Source organism: Haliaeetus albicilla, chromosome 9 (genome assembly GCF_947461875.1).
Source record: "Haliaeetus albicilla chromosome 9, bHalAlb1.1, whole genome shotgun sequence".
NCBI lineage: Eukaryota > Metazoa > Chordata > Aves > Accipitriformes > Accipitridae > Haliaeetus > Haliaeetus albicilla.
The window spans coordinates 37,672,803-37,687,684 of NC_091491.1; the positions used below are offsets into that span (position 1 = coordinate 37,672,803).

Genomic DNA, 14,882 nt, shown 5'->3' on the forward strand with positions numbered 1-14,882 from the left:
ATGCAGGAGGGTGTCAAGTCACACTGGAGGCAGGCATGGTCTTCCTCATTCTTCTCCTCCTTTGAGAGTTAGCAAGACTGAGCAGAACTAGTTCCTCCATTAGAAAGCTGTATGCAACAAATGAAGAGCAGTAGGACTCAGCCCTCTGAACAATCATTTTCCATTCATTTAGCAACAACAGAGCTGTGCAGTAGTGGTAATGACAAGATTAGGCAATACAGTAAGCACTAGAGGTTCAATTGGTTTTGAGTGCAAGTGAACTTGATGTAGAAGCTAAAATATAAATAATTTGGAAATTAAAGATGACCAGAGAAATGATAGCCTGATATTATCATAAGTTTTCATGGAGTGAACAAGGTTGAAGATGTCCTTCCAAAAATAACAAAGAAACCAAAAACTGTTGTTGATTTTTTAGCACAGCATTTATTGAATAGTTCATTTCCTAGAGCCATTTTATTATGTAAGTGTCAGTGCATATTTAGCTCAGCTGTTTATTTTGAATGGATAAGGACAAAATACCCATGGATACACATACCCAGGGGAAGAGGGGAGAATGGTGAATATATTAAGAGAAAATAAGTTCTGGTCTGGCAGATTCAGGCCTACCATCTTATAATGCTTTATTAGGAATAGCTATACAGCTAATCAGAGTACACTTGTAGGCTGGAGCCCAACACAACGCTTTTTATGTGAAAAGACAAAGTAGACTCTCATAAAAGCCTGTTTAGCAAAGCCACAAGCAGTGTTATTTTAAACAGTTTATTTACATTGCTTGGATTGGCATAAAGAGATATAAAAAACAGTTAAGTCTGACACATTCAAAAGCATCACTAGTTACATATAAACATAAGACAAGACACTGGTGGTTAAAAAGAAACCAGAAGTTGAGAACTCCTGCTAATACAGACACACAGTTAAACTGTTAATGAAATGCAGAAATATACATATTTAGATAGTTCCTGAGATAGCATCGCATCATACTAACTGTTCAGAGATGAAAGAAGTGAAGATATAGTTTTGAAGGAAGACACAAATACATGAGAAAGCCAAGTAAAAGCCTTAGGAGTACTACACCTGAAGTTTGACACACCAAAATGGGGCCTTCAAGTTACAATGCCACACCAATAACCCCATACATTAAATAATGATTTGTTAACCAAGTATGTGGAAGGTGTGGGGTTTTGGAGGTTTAACAGCCCTGCTAAAAGGGAGTGTAATTATTTTCCTCAGACTTCCACTTCAAAGAAATTCAAAGAATTCAGTTAATAATTTTTGGTGGTCAATGCCAGTCATAGCCTTTAAACTTACTGTTCTAATAAACCCATATAACAGACCACTGTGTTACAGTGAGGCTGCAGAAGACCATAATCACAGAACTCAATTCTATTTCTTTATAAACAACTACATTTATAAAATATCTGGAATAAGCAGCTGTACAACAGGTTAACTGTCATACTTGAAAGGTCAGGTACTTCATAACGCATCTCCATTTAAGAAATCAACAATTCAAACATCAGAGTGCTCTGCTAGTTGATGACTTTAGGCAAGCATAAGAGTCACCCAAACTAGTGGTAAGTTATCTGATCACCACCTTCATTTAAAAGTCTGACAAACTAGTTTATTGCCTAGAGGGAACAATTACCATGGAAGAAAATGCTTCCACTATGTTGGTGAGAAAATAAATTTGTGCAAGGGAATACTGTCTCTTAAATAAAGACCCAGTTACTTATTCCACTGATTAGCTGATCTGCTTCAATACAACTAAAACCCCCTTATGATTAACTTAGTGTTACCTAACATTTTGCTAATCATTGCTAAGTGCTAATGACTAAGGTACCATTAATGTCAGTAACAGGTCATATGAACAGCCAGCTGCTTGTCAGTCTCTACAATACAGCACTGTATTTTAGACCCGCTTCATATCAAGTGGGTTGTTGATCGACTTAACGTATGACTCCTTTTTTCAAAGATTGAGGGAAGACTGACCAAGGAAGGAGAAGGAATACCCTGTTGGGGGGAAAAAAAAAAAAATTATTTGATCATTTATTAGCCAATGTCAACAGTGCAGTAGTCATTTCTCAACCCTGATACATAGTATAAAGAATGTAACAGTACAGAATATCTTTAAGACTGGCAGCTTTTGAAATTAATGATTCAGCATTTCTAGATTTTGAACAGAAAAGTTAGACAGCACCAAATGAGTAGAATGCATATATTTTTAAAAATGCAAGGGAAAGATTTTTCCTTGTTACCAGCCTTGAGAGATTAAGAATGAAAGAACATGGTTTTGAAGACTAGCTGTTAGCCAAGTATTTGCATACAACTTGCATCACACTTTTTGCAATAATACTCTCCCTCCAAATTGAAGGCAAGACACATTATGATAATCTCTTAGAGAAATGGAGCTCCCCCTCAGATGCCACAACTTTGTGTTCTTACCAGCTTGGAGCCCCACTTTAGACACTGAATACATGCCTTCTTGGATACAGAAGGCAAGAGACATCATAACGATTTGTCAAAGCTTGCTTTAGCTGTGCCTGGGTGGGCACAAACTAGGCAAAAAGCTGACTTTTCTGGTGCTAGCAGCATAGCCTGCTTCTGGGACTTAAAATTACAGTGGTAGCACTAAAAGTTAACCTCTTTGGATCAGCTGAGATTTTTATATTCTTTTTACATTAAACCTCAAGATACTTTCACAAGCAATCTTCCCTTGCTCTTTATAGCTCAGCCAAGCTTTTCAGCATATAAACAGGTCATGGTAGTTAGGCAGCCTGCTGCACCTGCATGCTTCGAGAACCTTTTAAATAGGGATATTTTGAGCAGGTAAGGATATACCACTTCACTACGAAGTCTAATGCCTGTTTATGGCATGTCTTCTATTTGCAGTCATAGGCAACGTTTGAAAATTAAATCCTAAACTCTTCTATATAGCAGCTCTTATTAGACTCTAAAGTATTTTATACAGGGTATTTTTTCTATTTACAGGTGGGGGAACAAAAACTTAAAACCACAGGTAAAATTAGCTGCTCAAGACTCCTCTGCAACCAAGTTATTAAGGTCCTCAGAACTCTGGCCAGTGAGCTACACTGCCAGTTGGACAACTGAACTGAAACAGTAATTAATTCTATTGTATAGAAATGAATTGAGAAAAAAAAAGCAGAAAAATTAAAAGGATTTGTGAAAGAATTAACTTTGCAGCCAGAACCAGAAGTAGAACTAGACCACATGTGCGTGTTGACTGCAACCCCATACATTAGAACAAGTCAAAGAAACACCCAACACCATTTAAAACACTTTGTGGATTCTAGTGTTTTATATAGTTGTACCGTACTGTCTTAGTTTAGAGGAATCAAGATTTTTTGCTCACTTCATGCAAGACTGGCATTAACAGTCAGGATTTGATGTACAGAATTTTTCAGCACCACATTGGTTATTATCTCCAGCATCACCAGAAGTGGTAGTAATAATAAGGATAGGACGTGATCTGTCCGAGGCATGACCATTTAAGCTTTCCAAGTTGGAAGAGGTTTTTCCTTCTACAGCATTTGAAAGACGGCTATTTGGAGAGCCAGAGCACAGCACAGGTCGAGGCCTGGAATTTTGAGAGCTCCAATCAACAGAACTGGAGCGATGAACATTAACAGCACATTTGACAGATCCATTTAGGCTGCACGTAGAAGATGAACGAGCAATCTACAATTAGGCAGGGGTTCAAGAGTTAGTCCAAACAAGAAAAAAAAACCAAGCATCCAAGCTTTATTGATATTTTTACTCTATAGTTTTTCTACACCAAAAAATCTCCACATAAGCACAGGCCAGGATTTCATTTAAATAAAACAATATCTCTGAATAACAGCTTTGAGCCTCTCAATGGACTCAGACAGGTTTCCTGCAGCTTTAGTTTCCTACTCAGGAACTGCACTGGTATCCCAGCTTGAGGGGCTGGAATCCAAACCTCTCTTTTCCCCCTCAACCTTATGATTCAACCAAAAAGGCTTTATGCAAGTTCAGCGGTGTGTGGGATTGGTTAAAAAAACCCCACACATCACACACAACATATGATCTGCTGCCAAGCTGCAGCTTACTACCTCAGGGGTCCAAGGACTCTGGGAACAATTTAAAATAGGAAAATATTTTTCACCGCTTTAAGTTCCTACCATTTTGTGGAAAAAAGTATTTTTGTATGGCGTAGACACATACAAAGAGGAAAGCGCATGACTTGCATTTTCATGAGAAATGAGATACAGTGCTGTATCAAAATGAAGACGGAATATTAGACTTCAAAAACAATCGTTGGAGCAATCATAATTGAAGGAAGAAAATCTCTACAGAGAGCTGGGGTATAGCCACACTGGTAGATTTTCTTATTTCCTCTAAAGCAAGGGAGTCTATTGTGATACTTCCTCCCTTATTAATCCATATTTTCTCATGCCTATCTCATGTGGGAGAGCAGGGCAATATCTTTATGTTGTATAATTTAATGGCCACTCAAACATATTGAATTATCTCTATTTTAAGGTACTGACACATGAAGCAGTAGTACAAAGATACACAGGAAATACTGTTCTTAGCTTTCTGTTCTACAAACTACAAAACTTTCAAGTAGATGCTTACTTAGCATACAGTTTTACTCAAACACTAGAATAAAAGCAAAGGTCATCAAATCATTGAATGGCTTAGGTTGAAAGGGACCTGAAAGACCATCTAGTTCCAACCCCCGTGTCAGGGGCAGGGGCACCTTCCACTAGACCAGGTTGCTCGAAGCCCCATCCAACCTGGCCTTTAACATTGCCAAGGACGGGGCATCCTGGGCAACCTCTCTGGGCAACCTGTCACAGTGCCTTGCCACCCTCATATAGTGAGGAATTTCTGCCTTACATGTAATCTAAATCTACCCCCTTCCAGTTTAAAGCCATTACCCCTTGTCCTATCGCTACCTGCTCTTGTAAAAGTCCCTCTCCAGCTTTCTTGTAGGCCCCACTTAGGTACGGGAAGGCTGCTCTAAGGTCTCCCCAGAGCCTTCTCTTCTCCAGGCTGAACAAGTCTCTCAGCCTGTCTTCATAGGAGATTCATAAGATAACGAAAAAATTCCTCCAAATCTAGTCTGCTTTACTAGACTGTAGTAGGAAATTGAGTTTGACCTAGTGTAGCAGAAGAAAGCTGCAACAGTTAGCCAAGCATAGCAGAAGAGTTGCAGTATGTAGAACAATACGTTATTGTACCAAGTTTTCTTAAACATGTAAAAGGAGATAATTCTCTTGCCTTTTTAAAAACTCTCAGGGGGCAGCATCTGTATTTCTGTACCCTTCTTTCCCAGTCTGTTTCACAGGATGTCTACCATCTCACTACTCTCATTGACACTTTCATCATACTATTCAGGGTTGTACACCACATTTGTAAATATTGTCCAAAAATCAAAAGCATGAGCTAACACAAGATAGTGTGCTAGAAGCTTCTCACCCAGAAGAGGATACATACTCCATCTCTGGCAAAAGAGGCTGGGTTGTTTTTTTTTTTCCAAACTTAATTGTACAAGGCAACTCCCAATTTCTAGTACATACAGCAGATTTTTCTGCATTTTCAGCAAGTAAGCCTTCTCATTAAACAACTCTTGCTCAGAAAATAACACGTCTATGAGTGTAGTTAAAAATAAATTTTTCCACTGTGGATCTTTAAATTGTTAAAGCAAGATCAACACCAGACATTAAAATAACTGTGATCTTAAAAAGGTTACTTATTTGGCCTGCGCAGCCAAATCACTTACCGCTAATGACGATGTACTAGTCAGTCGGCTGCCTATATAACTGTCATTAGCTGAACTGGGACTTCTTCCTTCTGTTGCACTGTGCGACATTAAAGCCCTTCGAAGAGCTCTCTTTGGTGTTTTCGAGAAAGAAAATGCTCTTGTAACCTGAAGAGTTTGACAAGCAGTTATACAATGACAAAAATCAGGCTGTAATAACTACTACAATATAGGCTAGCATTCAAATTTTGAACATCTGTAGGGTGTGCATCAAATGTTAATATGACTCTATCAAAACTAGGCAAGCAAACACACCCACAAGATGATCTGACTTTTAATGCTTCCCATCAGCCCTGCTCTTCTCATTCTGTCCAAATATGAAGACAACACAGCAGGGGGCAAAACAGAGATTCAGGGAGAAGTCAAAATAAAGTCTAGTCAACTAGGCTTCCTCACATCCCTTGGGTTCTTCAAAGTCAGGTCTCCCCTCCTTTAAGTTACTCTCAAATTTCGTCTTCAACGGCTTCCAAACTACAGCAGCCTCCACAGTTTTCTCTACGAAACAGTATTATCACCTTCAACATACTAAGCCTGCTGCGAGGCTGCTGAGAATGGGGAACAGATTCCTCCTTGCTGCACCGTTCTGTCATGCCACAAACTTTAGCAGAACCAAACCCAGTGCACGGCCAACATGACGGAGCAGACAGGCAGCCTTAATCCTGCCTCCCAGCCAGGTCCTCCGAGCAGAAGAGGGCACAGTTTCTCAGTCCATTAGTTGAAAGTATCTAAGCCATACACAAGGGAAAGCATGCACAGGCAGACACCAGCATTCAGCGCTTACTTCCTTGCTATTTCGAAGTCTGTTTCATTATCAGGACACGCATGCTCTACACACCCATCCTACTTTTGAAGGTACTTGTATTTAGATAATTGCAGGCAGCTTTAAAACTCCATTCAATATGCTAAGAACAGTTAGAACAGAGGGTTGGGGGTTTTTTGTAATATATTTAAGAGATTCAAAATATTAAACAAAGTAAGTTCTGTAACAGACTCAAAAATGACTACATAATACTTATGACCATAATACTATATACAGATACTCCAAAACTACTCAGTCAAAACCTCAAACGCTCCCCACCTTCTTTCTTTAAGGAGCTTATACTTAAGAGTTTTAGTTCAGATTAAGTTTTTGCTGTCACTGCTGTAAGTACTACAAAACACCTGAAACAGGAATAGTAGCACAACTCCCTGACTAAAATGGGGTTTACTGTAAAGTACCGTCTTTGTAGTATCTTACCTTTTTTGATGTTTTCTTTATTGCCCTGGACGCTCTGCTTAAAGTACTGTCCATATCTTTAGTATTTACTTCAACTGAATCAGGATCAGCAGTATAAATGAGATTTTCCTATTGACAAAAATAGTCTTAATAATGGTCAACAAACATCAGCACTTGTCAAAATATCATTCTCTAGTTCAGTAGGTCAGATTTAGATGTTTTAATTGCCGTACGCCTCCATATTTACCTCAATATACAGTTAAGTAGCTATTTGCTTTCATGCCATTTCATTAGATTAACTGCTGGTGCAATCAGTTTATGAAACCACTTCATCAGTAGTTCTACATTTGTTTTGATTGATTCAGTTTCAAATTCAGGCTTTACCAAAGTAAAGGCAATCATTTTGAAGTATACCTAGAGAGTTTCACATACCTCTTAGTTTCACTAACATATCTATCTCTTTTCTGAGGTGAAATCTTGATAGATCCAGCTGTCAAACATTAAGACTAATTCTTTCAGCTTAAGCCAAATAAATGTTTCAGACTAGCCACAAGTTTGGGGTTTTTTTCATGCCTCATTCTTAAACTCTAACATGTGCAAAGCAATCTCTAGCTAGCTACTTACAAAACATGGGGGCAGGGGGCACACATGGGAGTGGGAAGTTGGGGGGGGGGGTGGTTGTTGTTTTGGGGTTTTATTTTGAGAAAAGGCAGTTTACCTAAAAAAAAAAAAAAGTTTTTTTAGGGGAAAAAAAAAATCATAAGGACACCAGACAGCAAGCTGAGCTGTGTAGCTATTCCTAGTGTCTTAACAGAGTAGTTAAAGCCTTTACTGCCACCATGTGGCAAAGTCAACACTAGCTCATTCTCACATGATGCCAGAGTTCTTGAAAACCAGCAAAAACGGGAACTGTGCTTAAATTGAAGCTCAATTTGACATTAAAATCGGCAAGAAAAAAGTATTATATAGTTGGTACAAAGCAGCAGTTACAGAAATTGCAGCTAATGGGATTCAGCATAGTAGGTTACAAGTTGTCAGCATATGATTGTGAATGTCCTGGGGCAGGAGGGAATGACACATTTATTACACAAAGATATAATTTATATTAAAAAACCCAACATTTTTCCATCCCTTTGTGTTATACTTAACACAAAAGACTAAAGATAGGTGACAGACAGATCAAAGTTAACTCTTCTGAATCAGTACTTTTCCTACTCAGTACCAAAAAAGGAAGGAAAAGCACAAAGCGAAGTTTCTTATTTGTAAGTCCCTAGATAACAAGCCAAACAAAATAAAACTAAGATGCTATTTTGATTACTTAACTACCTGTCCTGAAACAAGCATGTCTTTGAAAAATCACAAACAACCAAACAAGTAAGAGTACAATGCAGAACATAAAACATTTCTAGCTTAAACCCAAGTTGTTTCAGCTATATGTACTTCACATTTTCAGCAAATTTGGATGATTGACACGCATACACTCTTACATAATTAAAATATTAGCTGAAAGTCTCTTGCCCTAATTGGAGAGGATCTCCTCCTCAAATTATTAGTTTTCTGGCTGCAGAAAGCCCACACATTAAGCTTCTAAAAATGTGAGGCGGCCAGTGTCTCCTTTATTTCATTGTTTTCTTTATTTCCTTGTTTTAAGGTTGTAGGCCTCTGTCTACAAAAGGAAGATGCTTCATGTCTCTTACATTATGGTGCCCATGCAAATAAGGTATAGAACAAAGAATTCAGCCTAACACAGTTAAACCAAAACATATGATCCACAATGCTGGGATTGTAAATTGAAACATAGCTGTGAAAGCAGCAAGCTGAAGACAATTCTGTTTAGATCTGCAGTGCAGAGCTTAAGTTAATTATAATTAATCTTTGATAGGGGAAGGGCATTATTCTTGATTTTTAAGTAATTAGCTTCTGTAGAAGATAACTTCCAGGCTGTTTCCTTTTCCACTTTTTAACCACTTATTTGCAGACATGCTAGCAGAAATGTTTTCTGCTCTACTTGACCTCAAGCATGTCCACTATTAACAAGTTCTTCAGCTTCATATGCTTCAAGCCAAAAAGAGAGAAATATTTCCAATCAGCAACACGGTTCCAGAGTACTTACTGCATCTGCTTTACATATAGTGTTAGCCACGTGCCGACACAACATCTTCAACCAGTCTTCTTTAGGAGGTTCTTCAGCTGTCATCTGGAAACTGAGTAGTTTGTTGTTGAGTTCTGTAGGTGGCCGCACAACTAAGGCAAAAGCTTTATGGCAATCTACAGTTTTTTAAAAAAAGAGGCAAGACACAGAATAATAATTTTTCTTATAATTCAGGGGGGAACCTTCAGAAGAGTTAACCCTCCATCTGCCAGGAGCTAGATTTAGGGACAATATGATTTCGTGCAAGGATTTTATCTTTATTTACATGATAGCTGTTGTATTACTTGCCAGAGCACTGAGTTCTGTCTGCATCCTTCATCAAGAGGCTGCAATCAGCTGTTCATGCAACAGCTGTTTATTCACCAAACTAGTCTGCGGACTAGTCAGTCTTTACTGGATACAGCAGTAAATATCAATTTCGTTCTCTAACTCATGACATGTTGGACAGATCATTTCTTTATCAACAGAGAACAAAGAAAACAGCATTTACCCTGTTTTGTAAAGCAGAAAAAAACAACAAAGACATCAGTACTATATATGACACATTAAAATAGGCAAGTTACAACAGTTTTACTGTTTAAACTTGACAAAAATTGCTCACTTGATAGCACAAGAGTAATCCATTGCTGATACCCCTTTACAGCAGACACAGCTGAATCACGCTAACCAATTTAGAAAAGCAGCACTAGAAAATTAGTCCTATAAGGGAGTGTATATAAGAGTAGCTGACCTCTCCCAAGATTTGCATACTGAAGTTCTTAGCAAATATTAAATGGTATCCTTACAAACGGCTCCCATGACCCAAGTCCCAAAGTAACTTAAGTGTTGTACAGTAATTTAAAGAGAATTCTTAAAAGAGAAATCCTAAAGTACCTTTCAAAAATGCAGGTAGGCACTACATTTACCACTTACCCTCTTTGCCATTTCTATTTTTTATGGGGTTTCTATGTTCAGGTGCTTCAGAGAACATAAAGCAGAACGAGTACGATGTGCGTACCATCACCTACAGTGAAATATCAAATCTATCCTCCTAGGGTATAGATCTAGAAACTAGTCTGACTAGACTTCTTTAGACACCACTATGAAGGCTGGAACAATATTGTAGCATGAGTTCTGCTGCTGTAGCAATGCATTACTTCAGTGAAACCCCTACAGTTTCAGTATGGCAAAGCAGCCAGAGAAATTAAATCATCTAAATCTTTCTTTTAAGATGCTAAGCACAGCTCCTCCTGAGCATCATTATCACCAGTTAAATGAAGATTTGGTTTCATGGCAACAGCACTTGTCTCTGGTCAGTCTAATGCTCTGGACTGAAGTTTGGGGGTTTTGTTTTTATTTTGTAAATCCAGAGCTGTCAAGTATAGTCTGTTTAACTCACACTGCCATTTGGCTGGCTTATGCTAATGCCATCTAGTAGTTCTGCTAAATTCAGCATCCTACCGAGATTCTTGAAAAGCCAAAAGGTGTCAATGTAAGGAATTCTCAAGCTCATACAGAACTTCCAACAGAAGATTATAATAAAATCACATGCCTAACATACTATACAACAAATATACCTTAGCATTCCATCTCACAACAGCAGACCCTCATCCTTTATACTCTTTCATCAGCTATCATAGCACTTCAAAACATACAGACCTTCTGTCTCCCTGATGTCTAGGACTTTCTTGATCTGGGAGAGCGGCATGAGAACAACATGCTTGAGAGATGCAGGCGGCCTTGTGTGGCCATGTGGACTCTTGAAAGCACCAATAACTTTATGCCTCTTCCTCGCTATCTACAGTAAAATAGAAGACAAAGAGGTTAAAGTTAGAAGGTCTATTGCCATTTTTTTGTTTCTCTTCTACTCTTTTACCTTCTAGTATACAGGAAGGCACAGAAAGCCTTGCTACAGAAAGATACTCTAAAGAGTATTTTACTCTATTTACTACATAAATCTTGACGGAACTCATTTATCTCACTATTCACTGTCTGCAGCCCAGCAATACTTGTTACTTAACATCAATACACTCACCTCAAGAAAAAAAAAATTTAAAAATGTATCAAGAGGAGAAATAATTTTGCATTACAGACCTTAATTCTACCCTGCATAACAAGCAAGGGCCCTTTGAAACCTACCACAAGGTGGTCTAGATTTAAGCAGAAAAGACAATGTCTATGTGCATGAGCCAGCTTAGGCTGTGGTGTGTTATGTCCTAGAAATATCATTTGCTGTTGCTTGTGCATGCACCCATCAAGCAGGTTTTGCCATGGAGGTTGGTCAGTCAGTTTTTATTTTGCATTAACCTGTAAGTATCTTACATGCTTTTTAAGTAAGGTATCTTTGGTTGCTTGTATCTTGTACAAGAGATAAGCCAAGAAGCTTTATTAAAAGTGTCTTCACTCTCCTTTCCTTCCTTTCCAAGGCGTGATGAAGCTGCGTCAACCTCACTCCCAGGAAGAGTTCATCACTAGTCACAACAATACGCTTTTGTCTCTAAGTGCTGCTTAAGACAGCACTAATTTTTGATTATTTTAGCGTCAGTCTTCTATGAAGACAATGGTCTTTACTGCTGTAGACAGTAAAAAGTACTTTCATACAGTGTCCTTTACAACCTCAGTTTCTCCACGTAAGTCTCCAAAACCCGGTTAGATTACCTTTCCCTCCTAGTTCTTCCTAACATACTGTTAGTCTAAGGCATTTAATACGTGAATTTTTTTTTTATTCTTTTGTGGCCTAAATACAGACAGACCTACCCCAGAGGTCCACGATTTACTCATATTAAATATGACTAAACTTTAAAAGGACAAGCATCCTGCTGAGCAAACTCCAGCACTTTTTCATCCATTGGTACTACTCAAAATGCTATTCAGATAAACATTTATTTCTTAACATATTAAGCTGCTTTTAATTTTTGGTCTGGCTGCAAGACATTAAAGGCTACATTAATACCTCTCAACCATCCAGAAGTGACTAGCTACTTGTGTTGGCTTATACAATAGCTAATGGAAAGGCAACATCAGCATGTGTTGAGCTATCAGCCTTCCATGACTTAGAATTCTGCTTCAAAGTTTTTAAATTTTATTTGTTTATATTCATATGTAGCGTCAAGCCTATTGTAATTCAGTTTATGAGACATACTTATATTGCCATCTTACCTCTAGGCAGTCATTGAACAGAAAGAGCGTGACCTGTTCTCCCCTGTCACAGAGGTCATCACCAAGTGCTACGGTTTCCAAACGCTGAACTAAGCTTCGGTGAGAGGACAAGAGATTGGCCTAAGCAACAGAAGCAAAAAGCTCATTAAGCATTTAGTTCAAGGGCTGGATTACTGCTTGCTTACAACTTAACACTGGAAATCTGTTTAAACCAGCACCATTGCATTTTAACCTCACATACTTTTGCAAAGGGAGCAATCTAGTGCACAGTCATTTTACAGGTCTGCAGCTTCAGAGAAAGTACTTACTGGACATCCATCAACTTCATAGACAACGTCAAAGAACTGCCTTTGTGCCTCTGTTTTTCTTTTGTCTTCATTAATATGTCTAAGGGAAGCATATGATATTTATCTTCAACATCATGCAACAATAAATGAGTGCACTGCATTTAAGACATACAAAAATAATGAAGCTAAACATTCAGAGATACAGTTCACACAGCAGCACTGGAAAACACAAAATTAACCACACTTGCTCACTGAAGTGTCCAAATACCATATGCTAAGCACATCGGAAACTTCAGAACCTCGAACAATATTCTTGTCATGTTATCAGTAGTTGACACACCATTCAGTTAATACATAATTCCCCTCCCCTGCCCCATAAGATTCTGAACTACAGACCAACCCAATGCAGTTCTTCACAGCCTGCATTTTATCCCCACAAGTCAGGACTGCAGCTCACCAAGAAGCAGATGCAAGAATAATTACAATTTAAAAGTTGTTGTTAAAATCAGACAAACATTTACCCAATTAATACAGGAGGTCTCATTGCTGGAGACATACGCTACACTTCAAAAAGAGGCGAGACTTACAATCTAAACAGCTTCAGCTTTAAGCTAATTAACTCGTGGAATTGTGCCAAGAATAGCTAATACAGGACCAGAAGAAAAACCAGTCCTTTCAGTGGATATATGCATAGAAGTAAGATTTAAAGACAAAACACATCTCTTCCACTCTGGAGGGAATAGATAGAAATTAGAATTGGAACAGAAGAGAGGACTCGGGAGGTTCAGCTTCATGCTGAGGCAGGGAGTCAGCAGAGGTCCAGGTAGAAGTGCTGGGTAACAACACCACAGATCGCTTCAAATGCCGTGTCACAAAATGCCAGTGACAACAGCGGACAAAGAGACTTAAGAACACATACAATTATGCATACTTACATGGAGACTAAAGTTATGGCAACACCACACTAAGAGCAATTTAAAAGGAACAGAGATCTAAACAGTGTATAACAGTATGGTGCATAAAATGAGCATCACTTACGTCATCACTTCCTTTAATGATTCAATAGCTCTCTCTAGAGTTATTTTGTCTGGGTTCTCTTCTGCTGTATGCTTCTTAATATCTACGATTATAAAATAAATAAATAAAACCCCCACACACATTATAAGCACCTGAAAAAAAATATGAAAAATTCAAGTTTAAACTGTAAGTCAGATGACTGAAGAAGTCACAGCTATCCTGGAGTCCAAATAGCCTTAATTAAGTGGGGAAGCAGGCTGAGCAGCAATATTGTCCTTGCATCTCATTAAGAAAAAAACCACCTACAACACAAAACCAAACCCTCAAACTATTTAAAAAAAAAAAAAAAATCAACAAGACCATGAGCTCTTTGTGTTGAAGTGCAGAGACAAGCATAAAAGTCTTTTTCTAACTGAAGCAAAGGGAGGTGGTGGTGTGGTTTTTTTAATCATTATTTTTATTAATGTAGTCATTATTACAGCAAGTGGTTGATACCAGGTGGAACACATGAAGCTGTATGACTTGTCAATACTAACTGCTCTCTAGTTTATGCTAGCTGCATTTGAATCTCAGTTATATTTGGTATTTGAAGAGACAAAACTGTTGTCAGAGAAAACTTTTCCTCTACCTGTATCCTGCAGACAAATATATGAACAAGTGAAATTTAGCCAAAAGTATGCTTTCTTCAGTAATTGGTCTTGCTGACTGCCATTAAGCATGATTAACTTCCAGAATCAGGCTTGTTTTATATGAGAAAACCTGTTGTTAATTATGACAAAAAGCAGACATTATTTTGGTCTTCACACCTTCACAGACAAACTTATATTAAAAAAATAAATACATCACTAGATTACCATTTAGTAGCAGAGCAACACTAGGCAGCCTTTGAACAGGACGGATAAGGAGTTCAGCTAGGCTTTGGCGGCCACATTCAGGTTTAGCTTGGTTTATCTGGGGAAAAGAAAGGGGAGAAAGGAAGTAATTCTTACTTCTTTTTTTCTCCCCCCCACACACAAAAAAAACCCAAAAAATCACAAACTAGGAGAAAGATTGTCTTCCTTGAAACTAGCATCACAGTAAAAGTTTGAGAATCATTTACCACAGATACTCAGTCATTAACAGATCATGTTAAAAACACATTATATTCAAATCTGCGCAGTATTTATCACATGATTCATGTTCTCAGAATTTCTAGTTTTAAATTGTTCATATTATCAACCCCTCATTCCTTGTTTCAGATGCTAATGCTAACGTGGAGTGGGACAGGGG

General features: G+C 38.2%; 1 protein-coding gene across 3 annotated transcripts in view; it reads right to left on the reverse strand.

Annotated features, from left to right (window-relative positions):
• Positions 1–606: 606 nt before the first annotated feature.
• Positions 607–14,882, reverse strand: part of ECT2 (epithelial cell transforming 2) — a 31,174-nt gene continuing 16,898 nt past the window's right edge. For 2 of the 3 annotated variants that reach the window (XM_069792710.1, XM_069792711.1), the window contains 9 exons: positions 14,468–14,564; positions 13,635–13,716; positions 12,618–12,696; positions 12,310–12,429; positions 10,810–10,948; positions 9,133–9,287; positions 7,041–7,148; positions 5,765–5,911; positions 607–2,007 (listed from right to left, as the gene is read on the reverse strand). In XM_069792710.1, the coding sequence (XP_069648811.1) occupies positions 1,918–2,007; positions 5,765–5,911; positions 7,041–7,148; positions 9,133–9,287; positions 10,810–10,948; positions 12,310–12,429; positions 12,618–12,696; positions 13,635–13,716; positions 14,468–14,564 (1,017 nt within the window). In that variant the 3' untranslated portion in view covers positions 607–1,917. Of the gene's footprint in view, positions 2,008–3,367; positions 3,694–5,764; positions 5,912–7,040; positions 7,149–9,132; positions 9,288–10,809; positions 10,949–12,309; positions 12,430–12,617; positions 12,697–13,634; positions 13,717–14,467; positions 14,565–14,882 lie in introns of all 3 variants that reach the window. The other variant, XM_069792709.1, reaches the window with a different exon arrangement.